Genomic DNA, 21,139 nt, shown 5'->3' on the forward strand with positions numbered 1-21,139 from the left:
AAAAATACAGACGTTAAAAAGTTAGTTAGTTAGTGCCATATATCGTCGGCTGGGCCATTGTGTGCGTCTGCGTGTATGTGTGTGTGGCGTCATCACTTCGCGACAGCCCGTGCGTTACGCAGTTGTTTGTTTTATCGGATTTGTTGGAATTTTCCACTGCGAAGTTTTTAAAATAATAGTGAATATACTGCCGTAACGAGGAGGTAGTAGATCGATCGAGTCCAGTGGAGAAACTCACATCAGACACCGGTTCGGCTCTGCAGCGTAGTTATTTTTAAGCGAGGAAATAGTCGTGGGGGGATGCTGTTAGCAACGGAGTGACTTATAGCACTCGGTGTTTTTGTTGTGTGCTTTATTAGTTCAATCCACTGCGCCTTTACTTTACCTGGATAATGGAGTATCATGGTGGTGGGGCCGTGCTGAGCGGCAGTAACGTCCCGGCCTTTCTCACCAAACTGTGGACTTTGGTGGAAGACCCGGACACCGACCCGCTGATTTGTTGGAGCAAGGTACACAAGTTAGCATCGTTTAGCCTGGCCTGATACTTGGAAGGCAGGTCTTTTCGCTCACGTCTCTTCGGTCAAGCTTTATTAAAGTTTTATTAAATCCTGATTACTAGGGTGCGCTATTTGTGTGCGTTGCAGCAGCCCAGTCTAATGAAGTGAGGCTTATCTCGTAAACGGCCTATTGTAGCTAATTCTGCTAACGGTCTTCAGAGTTTATCGAGGAGAAAATCAGCTGCTGTTGTCCATCAGTCAGCATGAACAGCTGCTCAAAGATAACTCATTCATCAGGATGGTGGGATAAAATAAATCAGAATTTAAAGGGACTATGTGGGGGTGGGGGGGTACCACGTAAGTTTAAAGATAAAAACATTTAAATGTTTGCACTTTCATTTAGCATGAAGCACATGTGTTCCCTTTCGGAACAGCTGCTTTACCAGGGGCTTCCAGATCATCCTTTATTAAACTTAACCTTAGCTGGAAATGTGATTTTATTCTGATCTTTTTTTTTCTGTGTCTGTGATCTCAGACTGGAAACAGTTTCCATGTGTTTGACCAAGGTCGCTTCTCTAAAGAGATTCTGCCAAAGTTCTTCAAGCACAACAACATGGCTAGCTTTATTCGACAGCTAAACATGTGTAAGTAGAGCACACACACAAAGTTGAATCAATGTGACCATGACCAGGTCAAAGCGACTGAAGTCAGGATGTTGTTCCAGTTTCCTGTTCTGAAGTAATTTTTTGTCATGTCACTATTTCCGCCCTTCTAATGGTAGGGGTGATGAATGTTGCCTCAAACCCTGTTTTAGCAGAAGTGAAACCACAGTAAGATGTCATGTTTGACCTCGTTGGGACGTTCCGGAGCAGCAGAGAGCATCTGTTAATCTTTTCAGCCGTTTCATGATTTGTAACTGTGAGTGTGTTCTCAGATGGTTTTCGGAAGGTGGTTCATATCGAGCAGGGTGGTTTGGTGAAACCAGAGAGAGATGACACAGAGTTCCAGCATCCCTTCTTCATCAGAGGGCAAGAAAATCTGCTGGAAAATATCAAGCGCAAAGTGACAAATGTGTGTACCTGCGATCACCTGCGCACACCTGTCAAGGGTCCATCTGTGGTGGTGTTACCATGGTGATTCTGTGTGTCTCATTGACTCAGGTGTCTGCCATGCGTCAGGAGGAAGTGAAGATGTCTGCAGAGGAAGTTAACAAGCTCCTGAGCGACATCCATGCCATGAAGGGAAAACAGGAGAGCATCGACACTCGGATAATGACCATGAGACAGTACGACCAGAGCCAGAGTTTGTTCAAAGGTCAACCGTTGATGAATTAACGTCACTGTTTTCTGTTTCAGAGAGAATGAAGCTCTGTGGAGGGAAGTGGCCAGTCTCAGACAAAAACATGCTCAGCAGCAAAAAGTGGTCAGAAAGGTCGTCAATACCTGAAAATTTTGAAACCATTCCATTCCAACTAGCCTCATCATCTCTTTCCTGCGTCACCACTGGTGATCAGATCGCTTGAGATGGCGCCTGTAGAAACTGTACCGGCATGTTAGCCACTTAGCACGGGTGTTAGCATGTGCGCACACGTGGACCAACGATCACGTTTGTCTCCCTCTGTCTCTCTGCAGTTGATCCAGTTCCTGCTGTCTCTTGTCCAGTCTAACGGGATTCTGGGACTCAAGAGGAAGATGCAAGTTTATGACATGTACTGCAACACGTGCTGTCTTACATCCTCCTGAGTTAACTTGTTTCCTCTCTTTACAGTCCACTGATGCTAAATGACTCCAGCACCACCCACTCTATGCCTAAATACAGTCGCCCCTTCCCGTTGGAGGTAACCTGTCACATGATCGAATATATTACCAGTGTTTTCACCGTTGGTCTGTTTCTGTCGTTGTTCGTTATTTGTGGTTTTTTTAATGAGTCAATTGGTTGTTTGCTTAACAATCCCCAGTCTGCTCTATTCTCGCCTGACTCCCCTCCTTCTGGTCCAATCATCTCTGACATCACTGAGGTGCACTCGCCCGTGGAGGAGGAGGTGGTGACCGATATGACACATGCAGGGTGAGAACCAAGAGACAGGAAACCACAGTAATGTCAGCCTGGCCTTTTTTATTGACTTATTGACTTCTGTAGAGATATGCAGACTGTCAACGTGAAGGAGGAGCCGCCCAGTCCTGAAGCTGATATGTGTCCGGCTCTGGAGGTGGAAGCCTTACCTGTGGATACGCCCTTATCTCCGACCACCTTCATCAACTCCATCCTACAGGATGATATCCCTCTCACCGCCTGCACCTCTGCTGCAAGCCCGACCACAGGTACCCTGACTACAAGCACCCACCAACCGCGGATGCTTCCTGCGTGTTGGTAACCCTGGTGTGTCTGATCCCCCTGTAGCCAGTCCCGTTGTTGTCACGAGCACCGCCTCCCCCGGGCTCACCACACCAACTTCGGCCAGTGCATCACCTGCTGCCGTTCCCAACTCCGGAGCGTCACCACTCACCTGTCAGACTGTTGCCTGTATCGACAGGTGAGTGTTTCACCGCCGACTGTGTTCTCAGCCGACCTTTACCTCGTGTTAGCGGGTGTTGGATGCCTTTTGTGCGTGCGTACGTGCGCGTGAGGGATAGAGAGAGAGCGAGTGTCCGCGACTCGACCCTGAGATGATGTGTGTGTGTGTTTCAGGTGCGAACTGTCCGACCATGTGGAGAACATTGAAAGCAGCTTAGAAAACCTGCAGAACATCCTGAACACACAGACCTTCACCTTCGATGCCTCCCCTCTCATGGAGGTCAGTGTTTCACACACGTGTGTGTGTGTGTGTGTGTGTGTGTGTGCGCGCGCGCACATTAGTATGTATTGATTTTGTCTGTGCTCTCAGCTTCTCACCACATCTGGGGCATCAGGAGAATTTGACATTGAGAGTTTGAACACGGTGAGTTGCTGCGTATCTAAACGTACGTGAAAGCTTTAAGCACGTTTGGTGCACGTGTGTTCCAGGATTATGGAATCCGGTTTGTGTGCGCATGTTGAGAAGCTTTCACGGTCTCTGTCCGATACATCCTGTCGATAATGTTATTGTTTTACTGCAGCTGTTGTCTGACGACGTCGCTAAAGGAAGTGATGACAGCGGAAACACAGGTAAACACCAGCAGGTGGCGCCGTCTCTTCCGTCCTCTTTCAACCTTACTGTTACCGTCACTTCCTGCTCCAAAAACAAAATGGTGTCTATGGATTACCGGACTTCCTGTTTCTCTCTGATTGGCCCAGGGAAAGAGCTGGTGCATTACATGGCCACGCCCCTACAGACGCCAGAACTCAACCTCCTGGGGGGGTGCGACGCCGACATGCCCTCCCTGTTGGAGCTGGACGAGGAGCCTTTTTTCACCACTGACCTGCCTGAAGACGACCCGACCACCGCCCTGCTGACCTCCTCCCAACCACAATCTGACCTTTGACATTCTCGAGGAGGGCGTGGCCACTGTGAATAATTGATTGTCATAGCGACCAGATCCGAATGCTGATTGGCCACTACAAGACAGCGAAAACCAATTGATCAGCTGTAGATCAATCTGTAGGTTATGTTTTTACGACACGAAGATTATTGCTCAGTATTAACCAGTGTGTGTGTAATTCTGTCCTGACTGTTTTTTTTTTGTTAGCTTTTGTTTAGCCTTCTTTTCTTTTGTGCTTTATTTAAATTGTATGTTTGGTCACAGCTACGCCCGATGAAAACAGTTCCTGGAAGGATGATCATGTGACCCACATGTTCTCCGTGTTCTCTGCATGTTCGCTGGGTTTTTGTGTTCAGTTGTAAAATACAGAGAAGAGAGTATTTTTGGAAATGACTATCGGTAAGCAACAATGGCGATGTTGCCATGGAGACAGAAGAGGCAGCTGGGGATGAGCTGATTTATGACGGTCCACGTCCACCTGTGGACCGTCCACCCATCAGCGTGTCGGCACCATCCTTCTGTCACCATCAGTTGGAGCCAGTACTGAGCAGAACTCCCGCATGGAGCACGTCTGCTGCCCCCTGCTGGTAGAGTGCACTAACTGATCATCGCTTTGGTTATTTTAGCTAAACTTGGTATAAGTTGTGTTGGTTGTTTTTAATCACGATTTATGACCATGTTTGTTTTTTTCCTTCCTCCCACCTATGTTTAGTTACCTGATAGTGATAACACCTATACCCTTACTACGAGAGGCTTCATTCTTTGAGAAGTTTAATGGTGTTGATGCATTATTCATTTCCTGTGAGCTGACCACTGGTTGGGTGTAACTGAGAAGATTTTTGTCACCTGAATATGACTTCAAGCTTAATAAAAGCTAAATACAAGATGCATTTTGCTGGAGTAGTCCTGATCGCTGCTTCTAACACATTGGCAGATTCTTAAAATGTTTCCAGAGATTCTCAGGCTAAGTCTTTATTTCAAACCCCCAAGCCTGCTCTCCTGCCATTGGCCCATGACTGAACTCCCAAACGCTCCTCCTCACTGCGCCGTTGCCTCAAAAGCAGAAAAGCTCTATAGACGTTTTATTTCATCACAGAATTGCAGCTTTTAACTTCAAATCACAATTTCTATAGTCTGTGTATGAAGATTGCGTCAGTTTAGCTTCTGAAATGTAAATAATTCATAAACCTAAAGGTCTGAAAATTACTTCAGTACCCTGGTTAAGGCCTAATTAAATAAAGATTATTCTATATCTGCGTTGCTAGCATTGAATGAACCTCATCTCAATAAAAAGGTCATGGGTTCAGATCCCCTTGAGGCCAGAAGTTTGCATGTCTCAGTAACCAAAGCTGTTGAAGAGTGATGAAAGAGTGATTCCACAAATACACCTGAGGAGCTCAATTCTGAAATTAATAATAAAAAAAAAAAACGCCCACCAATGTTCTAAAACCTGAGCCTCAGCATCTTTAATGCGCAGCTTTTACCTCAGATTTATGTTGGATGTCAACAAAGAAATAGTGATTAAAAAGATACATTTGCAAGTTTAATGTCCAAAGTTAAAAACAGTAAATATTAAAACTGTCATCGCACTGTTGACCTCGCTCAAATGGATTCAGCCGAACTAAAAAACAAAACTCTTAAATAACAGCGCAGCACCTGGGCCCCGCCCCTAGTGGGCGGAGCCTGAGCTGCCAGGCCATGCTGATTGGTTGGTGCACTGGAATCTGTAGCGCAGGAATCGAACTTGCGGCTTGATGTGGAAGTCAGCAGGTATCCTCCAGTTCCACATTTTCTGCACCTGGAACAGAAGAACGAGACGTTGGACCACATGACAGACAGAGATGAGCTGCGTTACCATGGAAACTGAGGGAAAAGAGGCTCCACAGCAATGTTCTTTCATGCGTTGGATAAAATCAGGTTTACAGGTAAACAAGAGGTGGCAAACAAGCTCAGGCCTTCAGCATTCAAACTGGTCTGACTGGTTTGGGGTGGTACGAACCTTCAGGACCCTGACCAGATGGGTTGTACTGGCCAGTGACTGGACCTGCAGGGAACAAGCAGAACCAAGAGGAGAGAAAGAAAGAACCTTCAACACCTGATCCAGAGTCAGTGCCAGGAAACCAAACAAAGAAACGGGTCTAGACAGACTGGAAACTGGGTTTAGAATGGACTGGTCACTGATTTCAGACTGGTTAGGTTTTTTAAAGTGAACTGGTTCAGTTGTTACTGGGAAACTTACCAGCTGTCTGCCTGTGGTCCGTCACAGCTTGATGACCTGAAACACACCAGAAAACAGTAAGAACAATCTGGGATCTGGCTGAGACACCAGTGGGAGGTCACCTGAGCCACAGAGGACCCCACAAACAGTCAAAATAGTCCATGTATTTAGTAACATGATCAAATATCAAATATAAGAGCAGAAACTGAAGGAAAAGACAGAAATAGCTGGGGGGGGGGACCGAGCAAGGCGGCCATTTTGGAAAAGAGTAGAAGAAGAGGGAGGGTAAACCAGACTCACTGTAGTCCAGTGAAGCTCCTGTTGGAGACACTGAAACCAGAACCAGAAATTTCACATCACACTTCAACCGTCCGGCAGCTATTCTGGGGGGGGGGGCGGAGCTTACCTGTGTCTGGCCTTGTGGAATCTGATGCCATGGTAACAAGGTTGGTGTGATAGTAAACACCTGAAGAGAAAATCAGTCAGACAGACAGACAGACGACAGACAGACAGACAGACAGACAGGCAGACAGACAGACAGTTACCTGTCTGTGGCGCATGTGTGAAGCTGTCAGCAGCCACTGTCTTCAGCAGAACAGGTGACTCTGCAGTGTGATCACATGACAGGAAGTGAGTCCACAGAAGTCCAGGCTGTAAACGTGGTCTCACCTGCAGCAGGTCTCACCTGTGATGTCACGGCCGAGTCCTGAAGCTTGAAGCATCAGAGCAGAAAGTCAGATTGATGCGATCTGTTGCTGTAGCGATCCATCAGTGTCTCTCTCACCTGTGATGTCACCGTGAAGGCGGGTCACCGACTCTGCTCCACCTGATCACAAACATGTTGAAAACACTTCTGAGCTGATCTCAGATCAATAATCGGGGAGTTATTGATGGGCTCTGCGGCCATACCGGTGGGATCGGACGGCAGCTGAGTCTGAAGGTCCAGAACAGAGTCTGTTGCTGCGGAAACAACCGACACACTCAAACTACAGCCTGAAGAAGACTCGAACTAACCTCTGTCACATGACACGTGTGCACCTTTACCTGCCATCGTGTCGGTCAGCAGCGTCTGTCGACTGTTTCCTGTCAGACACAAAATATCCCTTTAATTACATCTCCACCAGCTTCCCAGGGATGTTTGTCATGAAACAGGAAGTACAGTCGGTCTTACTGACACACACACTGTAAAAAGTCTTAAAAACACAATTTCTGGGAGTAATTCATGGAGCCAAAGGGGAGGATATAGCATTAGCTTAAAATAAGGCTTTAATGGCGTCCTGCTCACCGTTAGTGTCAACTGGGTCGACTCCATCTGTGGGCAGAACAGACAGTACAACAGACAGTCAGTACACCTGCGTCTATGTAAATCAGTGTGATTTATGTGTTCTCTACACCAATGTCCTGACCTGCAGAGGGGGAGGAGCCTGACACAGCGCTGGCGAGTGATTGCTCAGGTCCAGAGGAACCGTCGGGTCCTGACAGGTGAGCACTGATGTCAGAGTGATGCGTAGAATCTTCATCACAGCGTGTAACCATGGCAACAGAAAGGATATATTCGTGTTTAGACATGTGACCACGCAATGTTTTAAGTCAACTTGTCATCAGACATATGTCAGCATGTCACACTGCCACCCACCTGGTGCCACCTGTCCTGGCTTGTGGGCGGAGTTAGGATGCCCAGGTGAGTCCAGACCAACGCCACTGGCGTCATTTATAGATGGAGCTGCTGACGCACCTGAAATAATGGCTGAGATAACAGAGACTTTGATCGCAGGTGATCGATATAGATGTTTAACAGAAGCCTGAAACTATGTTCACACCTGAGGAATCCAGGTAAGTGGATGGAGTCATGTGACCTGCATGAAAAATACACAAAGCACAAATGAATGGCACCATTCTCGCCTGTCGTGATCAGACCTGACGTCAAGGGAGATCAAGTCCCACCTGTCGTCATGGAAACTTACCCATGAGGCCGAGCAAAAAGTCATGGCTGGAATGGTGGTTGTTTCCTGGTGTTGATGGAGGAAGAAGAGGAGAACGAAGACAGGAAGTTTGGGTTTTAAACAGTGGGTTCTTCTCCAGAGGTTCATGTTTCGGACTCTTTCTTAGGTCAGCACCCGTGAATATACAGGTGACAAACAGACCAACAGGTATTATTTAACTGTTGGCGACGGACGAATGTGGTGTTTCCATCTGCTAGCCTCACATGCTAACCGCTGCACAGCTTATACATACGGTTCATGTTTAATCTGACAGCGTTAATTAGTGTGATTTAGACCGATTTTCACATGAACTCATTGATGATTGATTTTACTTCGTCTGTATCTGGAGGTTCACCTGCACCTGCGGGAACACACTGATGATGTCATCCAGCTTCCTGGCTACCCAGATCAGCCGGCGCTAATCTACACACCATCATCACGATTCAGCGATCATTAATCATTAATCAATAATTGGGTTCTAGGTGAAGAAGATGGCAGCCAGCCCTCACCTGGACACTCACCTGTAAAATCCAGGTGAGACAACCCAGCACCAATTGAGCTTGGAGCACCTGAGGGGGAAAGAGAGGTAACCACAGGTAACCCGGGACACAGGTGCAAATATTGATTATTGGATATGAAGAAATGGGGAGCAGAGAGGTGAACACACAGGTGAGACAGGTGAGACAGGTGAGACAGGTGAGACGGCTCACCTGCGTGACTGTCAGCTCCTCCTCCCCCGTTGAGCAGCTTCACTCCGTTACCTGAGACACACAAAGATTAAAAGTGTAAATGCAGATTAGTCGGATCAAAGATCAGCGATTATTATTATTATGCTTATAGATTATATTTGATAATCTATAATACACACACGTGTGCAATTTACTGACCTTACACTTTTTAATTAATTACCTTTAATTACATTTTACCACATCATTTGTTCTGGAGCAGTATTTTCTCAGCTAAAACATAAACTTCACCTGCAGGATGAGTCTGAGCAGCAGAAACACCCGAGAGAGCATCTGGAGAAGAACCTGAGGAACCTGGAGGAGGAGGAGAACCACCTGGGTACATTTGAACGTCAACAATAATACCCGATGGCTCCATTTTACCCTGTAAAGTGGCAGAAGTGTTTGACCCTCCTTCTGCTAAAGTGAAACACATAAGGAGGAAACATCTTGTTCTTCAAGAGTCGTGTACGGTAACGCGATTTGACCGGCCAATCACAGAGCAGAAGAGATGCTGAGTCATGACACCTGATGTCTGTTACCTGCTGAGTCAGCAGCTCCTGGACCACCTCCTGCACAGACAGTTAATCCACCAGTTAATCCAGCAGAACTCACACGTGTTGATGGTTCCTGTTCTCCGCTCTACCTGCAGAGCCTCCAGCTGGTCCTTCGCTCATTCCGCCTCCCAGCTTCGGACCTCCGGAACCTGGAATCCACACCAACCAGACCTTACACAGCCGTTCTTTTCATGGCTCTTCTGAACAGCCAGAAGATTGTGTCACCACTCACCACTGGAGTCCAGACCGATGGAGGGGAGACCTGCAGAGGAGACACACCTGAGTCAGACTCTGTGACCTCTGACCTGTGTTTGACTTAGATCTTTGTAGAGCTGAAGGTCTCCTCGCTGCTCTCGGTTCTGGCAGCTCTTTTTCCAGGTCTCAATAACAGCCAGTTAATCTGGATTAAAACCCGAGCCCACATGCGAACAATTAAACTGTTCACGAAGAGCACGACACGATGGAGGGCGACTCACCTGAACCTCTCTCTGCCCCGGCCGCCGCCGCCGCCACGGTGGTCTGCTGCACGCCACCCGTTCCTGTGGGAAGAGGAGGGTGACGGTGAAGAGGATCGGATGTCCGGGATGAATCGAACGTGTGTTTCCAGCAGCTGAAGAAGCCGGAGCAGCAGATCTTCTTACAGGGGTCATCAAGGGTCAGTGATGTTCATTAAGTCGGGTTCGGAGGACCGACGCCGACTAGCACAGCTCGGATTTCAGCCTCCTTTCCTCTTTCATTTGAAAGGTTTCCGATTCTCCATCAGGGTTTTAAGTCCACACGTTTAAGTTCATTTGTTTGTGTTTCTTCCTTATGTAATTTTTTCATGATGTAAACTGATTATAATCAACTATTTGAATATTAATTAGCAAATTTATGGCTAAAAGACCCACAGGAAAGGTTAATTGTGTGATGTGGCAACAGGAAAAAACCATTTATGCAGGTTTATGTTGGAGGTTAAAGGTCAGCGGCTCACCCTCATCAATCTTATCGTGACTCTGGGAGTCATCGTCATCTGAAAGAAGAAAACATTATTGCACTAATTAAAAACACGTTTAATGGTTTATACGCCAGAAAACATTTAATGGATTTATTTCTTTGTTAGTTTTCTTTTTCCATCTCCGAGCAGCTTGTCTGAGCGTTGTTTATCATTGATTATTGGTTATCAGTTGTGTTTTTCTGATTGATAGGTACCCTCCTCCTCTTCGGACAGCTCCTCCTCCACCTCCACCTCCACTTCCTCCTTCTCTGGAACACAAAAAAGGCATCAATGTTAAATCATCAATCAAACATGTGGAGGAAAATGAGGTCAGATCAATATTCACCTTCCACAGGAGCCATACAAACGGTGGTCGTCAGGAAGGCGACCATGGACACGACCAAAAGGTTCCTGTCATGAACCAGTCCAACATAATCAATAAACCAGCACCAATTAAGAGTTCAAACAATTAAAAACTAAAACAGCTAATGCATAATCAATACTGGTCACTTCTGTTTGTCCATAAAGAGCAATTACTGGTTGATATATTTCTGTATGAGCCACTGTTGATCAATACAAGTGATAAAAATCAGCTCTCATCCAGAAACATCAGCAGCTGTGAGCAGATAAATAATCAGTGATACGAGTACTCTGATTGGTCATAAGACCTGTCAATCAAAACGAGCACATGAAGTCCAGCAGCGACAGTAAAGCAGACAGAACTGCAGTAAAGTGTCCTGCAGCAGGGCAGGAATGGAGAGGACACAGCATAGCTCATATATAGTAGGAGTACTACTCACAGCTGTGCAGCATAGCTCATATATAGTAGGAGTACTACTCACAGCTGTGCAGCGTAGCTCATATATAGTAGGAGTACTACTCACAGCTGTGCAGCATAGCTCATATATAGTAGTAGTACTACTCACAGCTGTGCAGCATAGCTCATATATAGTAGTAGTACTACTCACAGCTGTGCAGCATAGCTCATATATAGTAGGAGTACTACTCACAGCTGTGCAGCATAGCTCATATATAGTAGGAGTACTACTCACAGCTGTGCAGCGTAGCTCATATATAGTAGGAGTACTACTCACAGCTGTGCAGCATAGCTCATATATAGTAGTAGTACTACTCACAGCTGTGCAGCATAGCTCATATATAGTAGTAGTACTACTCACAGCTGTGCAGCATAGCTCATATATAGTAGTAGTACTACTCACAGCTGTGCAGCATAGCTCATATATAGTAGTAGTACTACTCACAGCTGTGCAGCGTAGCTCATATATAGTAGTAGTACTACTCACAGCTGTGCAGCATAGCTCATATATAGTAGTAGTACTACTCACAGCTGTGCAGTATAGCTCATATACTGTATAGTAGTAGTACTACTCACAGCTGTGCAGCATAGCTCATATATAGTAGTAGTAGTACTCACAGCTGTGCAGCATAGCTCATATATAGTAGTAGTAGTACTCACAGCTGTACAGCATAGCTCATATATAGTAGTAGTACTACTCACAGCTGTGCAGCATAGCTCATATACTGTATAGTAGTAGCACTACTCACAGCTGTGCAGCGTAGCTCATATATAGTAGTAGTACTACTCACAGCTGTGCAGCGTAGCTCATATATAGTAGTAGTACTCACAGCTGTGCAGCGTAGCTCATATATAGTAGTAGTACTACTCACAGCTGTGCAGCGTAGCTCATATATAGTAGTAGTACTCACAGCTGTGCAGCGTAGCTCATATATAGTAGTAGTACTACTCACAGCTGTGCAGCGTAGCTCATATATAGTAGTAGTACTACTCACAGCTGTGCAGCATAGCTCATATATAGTAGTAGCACTACTCACAGCTGTGCAGCATAGCTCATATATAGTAGTAGTACTACTCACAGCTGTGCAGCGTAGCTCATATATAGTAGTAGTACTACTCACAGCTGTGCAGCATAGCTCATATATAGTAGTAGTAGTACTCACAGCTGTGCAGCGTAGCTCATATATAGTAGTAGTACTACTCACAGCTGTGCAGCATAGCTCATATATAGTAGTGGCACTACTCACAGCTGTGCAGCGTAGCTCATATATAGTAGTAGTACTACTCACAGCTGTGCAGCATAGCTCATATATAGTAGTAGTACTACTCACAGCTGTGCAGCGTAGCTCATATATAGTAGTAGTACTACTCACAGCTGTGCAGCATAGCTCATATATAGTAGTAGTACTACTCACAGCTGTGCAGCATAGCTCATATATAGTAGTAGTACTACTCACAGCTGTGCAGCATAGCTCATATATAGTAGGAGTACTACTCACAGCTGTGCAGCATAGCTCATATACTGTATAGTAGTAGTACTACTCACAGCTGTGCAGCATAGCTTATATATAGTAGTAGTACTACTCACAGCTGTGCAGCATAGCTCATATATAGTAGTACTCACAGCTGTGCAGCATAGCTCATATATAGTAGTACTCACAGCTGTGCAGCATAGCTCATATATAGTAGTACTCACAGCTGTGCAGCATAGCTCATATATAGTAGTAGTACTACTCACAGCTGTGCAGCATAGCTCATATATAGTAGTAGTACTACTCACAGCTGTGCAGCATAGCTCATATATAGTAATACTCACAGCTGTGCAGCATAGCTCATATATAGTAGTACTACTACTCACAGCTGTACAGCATAGCTCATATATAGTAGTAGTACTACTCACAGCTGTGCAGTATAGCTCATATATAGTAGTAGTACTACTCACAGCTGTGCAGCGTAGCTCATATATAGTAGTAGTACTACTCACAGCTGTGCAGTATAGCTCATATTTAGTAGTAGTACTACTCACAGCTGTGCAGCATAGCTCATATATAGTAGTACTCACAGCTGTGCAGCATAGCTCATATATAGTAGTACTCACAGCTGTGCAGCATAGTTCATATATAGTAGTACTCACAGCTGTGCAGTATAGCTCATATATAGTAGTAGTAGTAGTACTCACAGCTGTGCAGCATAGCTCATATATAGTAGAATAGAGTCGTACTCACAGTGGCAGCATGTTTTCTGTTCAGCAGAGAGGCAGCAGAAGAGCTGCGGCTCCTCCTTCACTCACAGGTGTTTATACCCACTGTTGGGGGAGGGGCTTCTCCTAATACTGCTCAATGTACCACAAAGATGACCGCAGGTACTTCCTCTGATATAGATTATTCTCTGTGTTGGATGTGGGGGTACTTGCAGCCTGATAGCATCTGTGACATGGTCACCCTTGGAACAACTCAGGTTCTGGTCCAGTATGACCCACATCTGGAGGCCCAGGATCATCACAGAGCAGTTCCTGTTCCTCAGTGTTGTTTCAGGTTGAGTTGGTCGGAACGTCAAAGAAAACATCTGTTCAGACTGAAACTGTCTGAAAGCCACCCTGACAATCCTGAAGGGTCGATAGAGTCTCCACATGTTCAGACTCAAAACTCCACCTGTTTCCTCCGAGAGGTTTAAAATTCACCTGTTCAAATGGGTCGAATGGGAGGAAAGATGTTCTGAGCGTTGCTGAGTCTGAAGAACTTGGTCTTCTCACACTTATTGACCTTTTTCCATCTTCAGAACAAACCTAGAGATGAAAATAGTGTGTTGGAGCGTCCACCAGTGTGGAGACCTCAGCACCTGTGGGGTGGCCTCAGAGCTTGTTGAAGGCCTTGTCTGTGCTCAGGTGTGTTTCCAGGTAGAATAGGAGCTTTATTAAAGGGAGACGTACCTGCAGGGGATAAAGTTGCCGACATTCCTCCAACCTGACCCACACCCCCATCCCGTGTTGGACCAGGTCCACCTGAGCCGTGCCGCTTTTGGACCTTCTGACCTTCTGCCTTGTTTTTGTGGAGTTTCCTGCTGCCTGTGGGAACAGGGAAAGAACGTGAGTCTGCAGCAGAACATCCTGAAACCAGAACCAAGCTAGATCCAGTTTAGACTCTGGGAACCGGTCCAGAAGAGGAATTAAGGCCACTCTATGGAATATGGACCGGTCCAGCTCTGTTCTGAGTGACTGCAGCTTGACTAAGACCTTTGAGTGTGAAGTAACGAAGAGCTGTGGGAGAACACGGAACCACAGGAACGCTGGAGGAACGCTCTGGTACACAATCATTAACCAGCACCAACACAAGAACAGAGCTAAAGAACAGTTTTGGATCTATGGTAATTATGACAGGAACACACCAGCATCCTTTTCCACGGTTTGAATTTAAAGACAGAACCAGCCAAGAAATGAGGTGTTAAATGAGCAACATCTACTAACGGCAGCCATGTTGGATTAGAACTGCACGCTCAGATCCTAACAGGGAAGAATTAACACATGGCAACACCACCATCAAACTGACCCGGAAACACACAGTTTGAGCTTCCCGATTCAGTGTTGCCATGGCAACGTGAGGGAGGCGTAAATATTAAAATCTTTAGTTGACATCTTCATTAATTACGAATTATTAAAATATACTTATATACCTGTGTGTGTGTGTGTGTGTGGGGGGGGGGGGTGTATGGCAGAGAGTGGGAGAGAGGGAGAGAGAGAGAAAGATAGAGAGGGAGAGAGAGAGAGAGAGAGAGTGGGACGGCTCACCATCAGTGGAAACACACCTGCTTAAGTAAAGGTAAATCCTTTCTCACAGATATCCAACTATCAGCTGCTTCCATGTGTAACCTGCTGGAACTGAGTTTTAATTTACACACACACACACACACACACACACACACACACACACACACACACACACACTCTTTCACATACAGACACATGAATGGGGGAGTGGAATAACTTCCTGCCTGATAAGGTGTGTTTGTTTCAAAAAGGACTGGTTAATGGGGTTGTGACTTCAATGTTCGTGTGTGTGTGTGTGTGTGTGTGTGTGTGTGTGTGTGTGTGTGTGTGTGTGAGACTTTTCCGCCTGGCTCTGCAGGTAAGCTGACTCCTCCCTGGGGATTTTTTCAGTGTTTATTTCTGGTTCAACTAAACCTTCTCTTGTCATCTTCTAACCCTGGTGTTTATGGATGGATGGGGGGGGGGGGGGGGGGGGGGGGGCTGTATAAGCACCAGCCACCACACTGAGAACGATAATAATGATAGAAGATATATAGATTCTAGTCCTATGGAAGCCCTGTTTAACAAGCCTCACACAGGTCATGTGACCTTGAAGACCGGTGGATACTGGTTTTGTGTAGGTCAGGGGCGTCACAGTCAGATGTGTAAATAAAAACTCAGAGGCTGCATGAGAAAACAATTCAAACTTTATTAGCAGTTCCTCTGTGGACAGACAGCACCGAGCAGATCTCAGGTCAGCTGGTGGCGAACTGAAGGCTGAAGAACAGACAGACGGACAGACAGATTGGAAGCAGATGGAAGAGCAAAGCTGTGATTGGTTGATTGAAAAGGAAAGAAGGCACGATGTTGGCGTTCAGCTTGTTGTTGTCATGGTGACCGAGTTCCACAGTGGTGTTGGTGAACTGAACTGATAGAAACATAAAAACTGTTGTATTGTTGTTTCCAGGAGAACAACAACATGGTGATGATGGTGATACTACCTGGAGGAGCAGGGCTTCAACAGAGTCTTTAATTTGGGACTGGAAATAAGAATAAGTCGTAAATAGAGACCAGTAGATTTATACTGGGACTGTAGGTCACATGACCTTTACCCTTCACTCCTTGTTCGCCGGCTGGTCGCTTGAGTCCCCAGGAAATCCTGCAGACACACACACGAGAAGGTTACCTCAATGAACATTGAACAATGAACAATGAACACTGGCGCCGGACTCGGACTGTAAGCTTGGGTATGAGGCCAGGTCACCTTCAGTGGAGTCAGTCGCTCCTGGACTCTGGTCGTCTGGATCTTCATTTTGTGGGCTGTCCTCTATTATTGACTCTTCCTCTTCTGTGTTGTTGGAGTCAGACTGGATGCTGTTCCCATCACTGCCTTCCTCATCTGTGTCCATGCTTTCTGGGTCGTCAGGGACCTCTTCAGTGATTTCTTCATCGTCTGGCACCTCCTCCTCCCCCTCCTCCCCCTCCTCCAAAGACTTGCTGCTACTGCTGTCATTATCTTTGGGTTCTTCACTCTCTGCCTCCCCCTCCTCCCCCTCCTCCAAAGACTTGCTGCTGCTGCTGTCATTATCTTTGGGTTCTTCGGCCTCTGCCACCTCCTCCTCCACTTCCTCTTCCACCTCCTCCCCCTCCTCCTCCTCTAAAGACTTGGGTTCTTCGGCCTCTGCTGTCTCCTCCTCCTCCAAAGACTTGCTGCTGCTGCTGTCATTATCTTTGGGTTCTTCGGCCTCTGCCACCTCCTCCTCCACTTCCTCTTCCTCCTCCTCCCCCTCCTCCTCCTCCTCCTCTAAAGACTTGGGTTCTTTGACCTCTTCCAGCTCCTTGTCTTCCAAAGGACTGTCAAGAAGACTGTCATCTTCTGCCTGGTCCTCACTGTTTTGTTCTTCAACTTGCTCCGAAGAGTTTATGTCCTGGTCACTGTCAGAGAGGGCCTGAACTGTCTCATCTGATTCTTCAAGGTCAGGTTCCTCGTCCACATCTTCCCCAATCTCCTCCTCACTCTGGCTCTCAGAGTCCACAGCAGCTTCACCCAGAGGAGCCTCATCCGCCTCAGACACATCCTCAGGTGAAGAATCCTCCTGACCTTCAGTGACTGAGTCAGAACCAGAGTCACCATCATTGATATAAGACCATGAGGATGAGAGTACATCACACACACACACACACACACACACACAAAGATGATTTTTAAATGATAAGTGCACATAATGAGGTTATAAAGATGGTTCAATAAAGATGAAAGTGGAATAGCCCGGAGGCCCCCTGGTGGCTGGCTGCAGCGCTGACCTCGGGATAATTAGCTGCAATATTTATGGCAGGAAGTGGAGTGGCAGCCATCTTTGTTTGGCCCCGCCTTCACCGGTGTTACGCCTGCTCACCTGCTTCGTCATCGCCATTGTTGGAATCGTCCCCTATTTCATCGCTGCCCCCACCATCGGTGCTGTCGCTGCCATCTCCTGCATCACCATCCATCAGTGCTGGGACTGTAGAGTCTTCTGATCGACACAAAAGAACCAAACACTTCTCATCTTCGTGTTATTCACCATTATTTAAACTCTTCATGGTAGCTCAGCTGTTGGGGGCTGAGAAGTGGAGGGTTGCTGGTTTGAGCCCCAGTGCAGACAAAACAAGGAAGGTGTTTGGGTAGTAGGGGAAGGTCCCAGAACACCTTCGGAGCACTGCCCAGGTACCCTTGAGCAAGGTACCCAACCCACAAATGCCCTGAGATGAACTGGCCACCCATCCATTGTGGACCCTCCCCGTGAATCCGAGAGGGATAAAGTGGTTCAGGAGACGAGAACCTTTACTGCTCATCGTTATCTAATTACTGACTGTTATTACACCATTACTGATCGTGATTACACAACCACAGTTTTGTTGATGTAGATCCTGAAGGGCTGACAGGTGAACTTTGCCCTGAAGCAGAAGCTGACCCTGATCAACAGCCTGTGCGTTTGCTAATTGGTCTTATTGATTAGTTTTGTGTTGGTGGTTACCTGGCTCAGCCTCCCCGGCAGTTTGTCCTTCAATGAAAGAAACACAGTCGATTAACAGCAAAAATAAACAAGCATCATGTCATGCTGTTAATGTATCTGTGTGTGTATCTGTGTGTGTGTGTGTGTTTGTGTGTGTGTGTGTGTGTGCGTGTGTGTGTGTGTGTGTGTGTTACCATTGATGAACTGCAGCAGATTTTTTACTCTGTCATCTGAATTTATAAAGTGGCAAATAGAAAATTCCCGCTGTTCATTTTAGGTTGACATTAAAGTTAAAGTTTAGTGGAAAAAAATGATTCTGTTCGAGGCCTGATTACTTATGTCGCCATCAGGGGGCGCTGTTGATGTGTAACTCTATATGATATCAGAGGAAGGTGCTTCCGATCAGATAGATAGATGGGTGTAAAGTTTACCTGTATTTTCATCTGTTAGAAAGACAGAAAAACACGTTTTTTTCAGTTAATTAATAACATTTTAAAGACGTATTTGATCTGTGACATCATATAAACTGACTTAGTCACATGACTCAATTTTAAATCAGATTGTATGACACCAACTTGAGTGTGAATTTGTTGAAGATTAAAAAAAATTAAATCATTTAAGACTTCTCTGATTATTTTTAAGTAAATCTGGAACTTCAGTAAATCTTATTGATGAATGTTTATTAAGTGATGACGTCAGATCTTACCGGGGACAGGAGCCGCGAAGGAAGCTACAGCGAAGGTGACGAGCAGGAACAAAACACACCTGTCACAAACACAAACACACACACCCACACACGCACGCACACACACACACAGAGTGAGAGAGTTCCATGCAAAATTAGGCAGCTTGATTTGACTGCACATATTTACATGTTTCACTTCAGATTGTTTCACTTTTCGACAGTTTTGACCTGTCAACGTCTGAAATCAGCATTAATGTCAACGATCAACAACCCCGTTAGTGCACGTACTGTGCGTGCGTCTTTGATGTGTGTGTGCGCGTTGTGATTGACGGTGTTCTGGGCTGTAACTGAAGACGGCGGCCGACGGGCGAGCGTCGTACAGGTGAATCGTCTGGCTGCTACAGCAGGAATGACTGTTCCTTTGTGAGACGCAGGCAAACAAAACAAAGCTTCTCTTCTCTTCCAACGTATAGGAGGAAACAATGAGCTGCAAGAGGAACCGGGCCGCGGCGCCGGAGACACTGGAGCTTTATGGCTCCGCCAGAGTCCAGTGCTCAAACACTGAGGTCCCTCTGCTGGCCTCACACAGGTGATCACCTGATCCCTCAGCAGATTTACATGCCCACCAGATTATTCTGATCATCTCACAGCAAAAGGTCAGAGGAGCCTCTGAGCTACCCGACAGGTTGCTTATAGGGCTGTAGGGCTGGTTAGGGTTCGTTTTCGGGGCGGTGGTAGCCCAGTTGTTAGGAACTAGGCTGAGAAGCAGAAGGTTCTTGGCTCCAATGCTGACAAAACAGGGAAGGTGTTCCGGTAGAGGTGCCGCAAGACAATATTGCCCTCGTGCAAGGTACCAAACCCACAAATGCTCATATTGGGGCCTGTGATGAACTGGCAACTCTTCCAGGGGTGGACCTGCCTTCACCCACTGTGGACCCTCCCCATGACCCCAAAAGGGATAAAGGGGTTAAAAATACAAGACCTTTGAGTTTTCTTCATCTTTACCCACAAACTTTTAGCCTCTTTTTTCAGTTTTTGGTTCTTTTGACGGTACTCTAATCAAAGGTCCGGATCACAGGTAGAAAAGGGGTTAAACTCACCGTGGGAACATGTTGTTCAGCAGATCAGAGGTCACAGAAAGCTTCCAGATTTGTTGTCTTTCAGAAATCTGCTTGTGAAACTCCGGCAGCAGGTTTTATCCAGCTTCCTCCTCCCTCTGCTGATGTGGCCCCTCCCACTGAGCACCTGTACCTGTATGTGTCACATGTTTAACGCTTCACGAGCCAGTAAGGCCCCCAAAGATGATCCCAGATGAACGTCACGCTGCAGATTCACTACAGTATCCCCCACAAGGGAAAACTGATGTCAGATTCAGACTGAGAATAAATATTCATATATTCATTCTTTCTCTGTCTTCAACTGGGATCAAACTCTGTGTGTTTGTGTGTGTGTGTGTGTGTGTGTGTGTGTGTGCGTGCGCTCATAGCTCTGGTATGTGGTTCTATATGAGACAACAACAGGTTGGATGAAGGTTTTTCTTCCCTTAAGGAAGCTGAACTTGACAAGAAGTGGCTCAGAACTGGTTAATGACGCGTCGGCAAAAGTCCAACATGTCGATCAAGACTTCAGTTTTATCAGTCCATCAATGTAGTGTGTGTGTGTGTGTTCTACTTGCAAAGTGAGAGTTCTGGTCCTCACTGATTTGTATTTAGAATTTATTGATAATATTTATTAGTTATTTTTATTATGCTTATTATTAATGATTATTGTAATGAATCCTGTAGTTTGACCATGAGAGTCAGAGACCAGAGACTGTATTACACGGACGTTTGTGCACACATCCTTGTACTTCTATCTTAGTGAGGATGTTCACAGCCATGCTGCATTACCCAGCTCCTGATCCTCAACCCAGCTCTGACCTCCACCTTAAAAACACGTCTGAACCCTCAAACAGTCCATTGAAGTTGTGAGGAGCAGCCAAAATGTCCTCACTTTGATAGCAGAATGAGTCGTTTGTCACTCAGTATGTAGCAGGTACAAGAACACACACACGTGTGTGTGTGTGTGTGTGTGTGTGTGTGTGTGTGTGTGTGCGTGTGTGTGCGTGTGTATACTAATATTGGTTATAAATTGATCCAGAATGATCTTCACCTGTAAAAATTAAAATCTTGTTTTTCAGGCTGATGTTTAAACCTCTGCTGACTCATTTCTGAGACAGAAGGTTTGATCGGGGACATTCCAGCTGCTCATAATGAAGAGAAGCAGGAACTGACGGCGCTGGATTACAGGAAGGAATCTGGCTTTCTGTAAAACCAGCTGGACCAGGTTCCACATTGATCCTTTCATCTGTCTGAAGAGCAGAACAGTTTAGCAAACATGCTAACAACCACGAACCCTCCGACATGTGTGGATACCCTGCAATGAGTCAACACATAGACACTCGAACACGTGAACATGTGAACATGAGAACATGAGAACATGTGAATGAG

General features: G+C 46.1%; 3 protein-coding genes across 7 annotated transcripts; 1 reads left to right on the forward strand and 2 right to left on the reverse strand.

Annotated features, from left to right (window-relative positions):
* Positions 1–97: 97 nt before the first annotated feature.
* On the forward strand, positions 98–4,845 carry hsf1 (heat shock transcription factor 1). Of its 2 annotated transcripts, none has more exons than XM_011609229.2 (14): positions 98–509; positions 1,033–1,141; positions 1,432–1,568; positions 1,658–1,782; positions 1,853–1,928; positions 2,129–2,190; positions 2,265–2,334; positions 2,455–2,564; positions 2,637–2,818; positions 2,898–3,030; positions 3,186–3,291; positions 3,382–3,435; positions 3,593–3,641; positions 3,771–4,845. In XM_011609229.2, exons 1-14 carry the CDS (start codon positions 393–395, stop codon positions 3,956–3,958), a joined length of 1,518 nt encoding a protein of 505 aa, XP_011607531.1. In that variant the 5' UTR covers positions 98–392; the 3' UTR covers positions 3,959–4,845. The 2 variants fall into 2 exon arrangements, with proteins under 2 accessions (XP_011607531.1, XP_011607532.1); XM_011609230.2 differs by having other exon boundaries at positions 1,853–1,919.
* A 631-nt stretch (positions 4,846–5,476) lies between these two features.
* On the reverse strand, positions 5,477–13,563 carry LOC105417179 (collagen alpha-1(III) chain). 2 transcript variants are annotated; one of them, XM_029844588.1, is made up of 26 exons: positions 13,456–13,563; positions 10,760–10,824; positions 10,629–10,682; positions 10,411–10,449; positions 9,914–9,976; positions 9,670–9,699; positions 9,527–9,586; positions 9,423–9,452; positions 9,133–9,195; positions 8,866–8,916; positions 8,677–8,724; positions 8,138–8,182; positions 7,994–8,029; positions 7,810–7,920; positions 7,580–7,687; positions 7,459–7,485; positions 7,218–7,256; positions 7,083–7,133; positions 6,958–6,999; positions 6,859–6,885; positions 6,719–6,778; positions 6,580–6,639; positions 6,474–6,503; positions 6,195–6,230; positions 5,955–6,019; positions 5,477–5,753 (listed from the first exon to the last, which is right to left on the reverse strand). In XM_029844588.1, the coding sequence occupies exons 1-26, from the start codon at positions 13,464–13,466 to the stop codon at positions 5,625–5,627; spliced, it is 1,380 nt and encodes a 459-aa protein (XP_029700448.1). In that variant the 5' UTR covers positions 13,467–13,563; the 3' UTR covers positions 5,477–5,624. The 2 variants fall into 2 exon arrangements, with proteins under 2 accessions (XP_029700448.1, XP_029700449.1); XM_029844589.1 differs by lacking the exons at positions 9,670–9,699; positions 9,914–9,976; positions 10,411–10,449; ... (1 more) ...; positions 10,760–10,824; positions 13,456–13,563 and having other exon boundaries at positions 8,665–8,758; positions 8,867–8,916; positions 9,133–9,216; positions 9,527–9,581.
* Positions 13,564–15,657: 2,094 nt separating this feature from the next.
* stm (starmaker) lies at positions 15,658–19,847 on the reverse strand. Of its 3 annotated transcripts, XM_029844600.1 has the most exons (11): positions 19,751–19,847; positions 18,672–18,730; positions 18,397–18,408; positions 18,160–18,195; positions 17,987–18,013; positions 17,369–17,485; positions 16,769–17,082; positions 16,237–16,627; positions 16,085–16,131; positions 15,974–16,012; positions 15,658–15,900 (listed from the first exon to the last, which is right to left on the reverse strand). In XM_029844600.1, the coding sequence occupies exons 1-9, from the start codon at positions 19,759–19,761 to the stop codon at positions 16,088–16,090; spliced, it is 1,011 nt and encodes a 336-aa protein (XP_029700460.1). In that variant the 5' UTR covers positions 19,762–19,847; the 3' UTR covers positions 15,658–15,900; positions 15,974–16,012; positions 16,085–16,087. The 3 variants fall into 3 exon arrangements, with proteins under 3 accessions (XP_029700460.1, XP_029700458.1, XP_029700459.1); XM_029844598.1 differs by having other exon boundaries at positions 16,237–17,082; XM_029844599.1 differs by lacking the exon at positions 18,160–18,195 and having other exon boundaries at positions 16,237–17,082.
* Positions 19,848–21,139: the final 1,292 nt, after the last annotated feature.

This window comes from Takifugu rubripes, chromosome 12, assembly GCF_901000725.2.
Source record: "Takifugu rubripes chromosome 12, fTakRub1.2, whole genome shotgun sequence".
In the NCBI taxonomy this organism is placed as follows: Eukaryota; Metazoa; Chordata; class Actinopteri; order Tetraodontiformes; family Tetraodontidae; genus Takifugu; species Takifugu rubripes.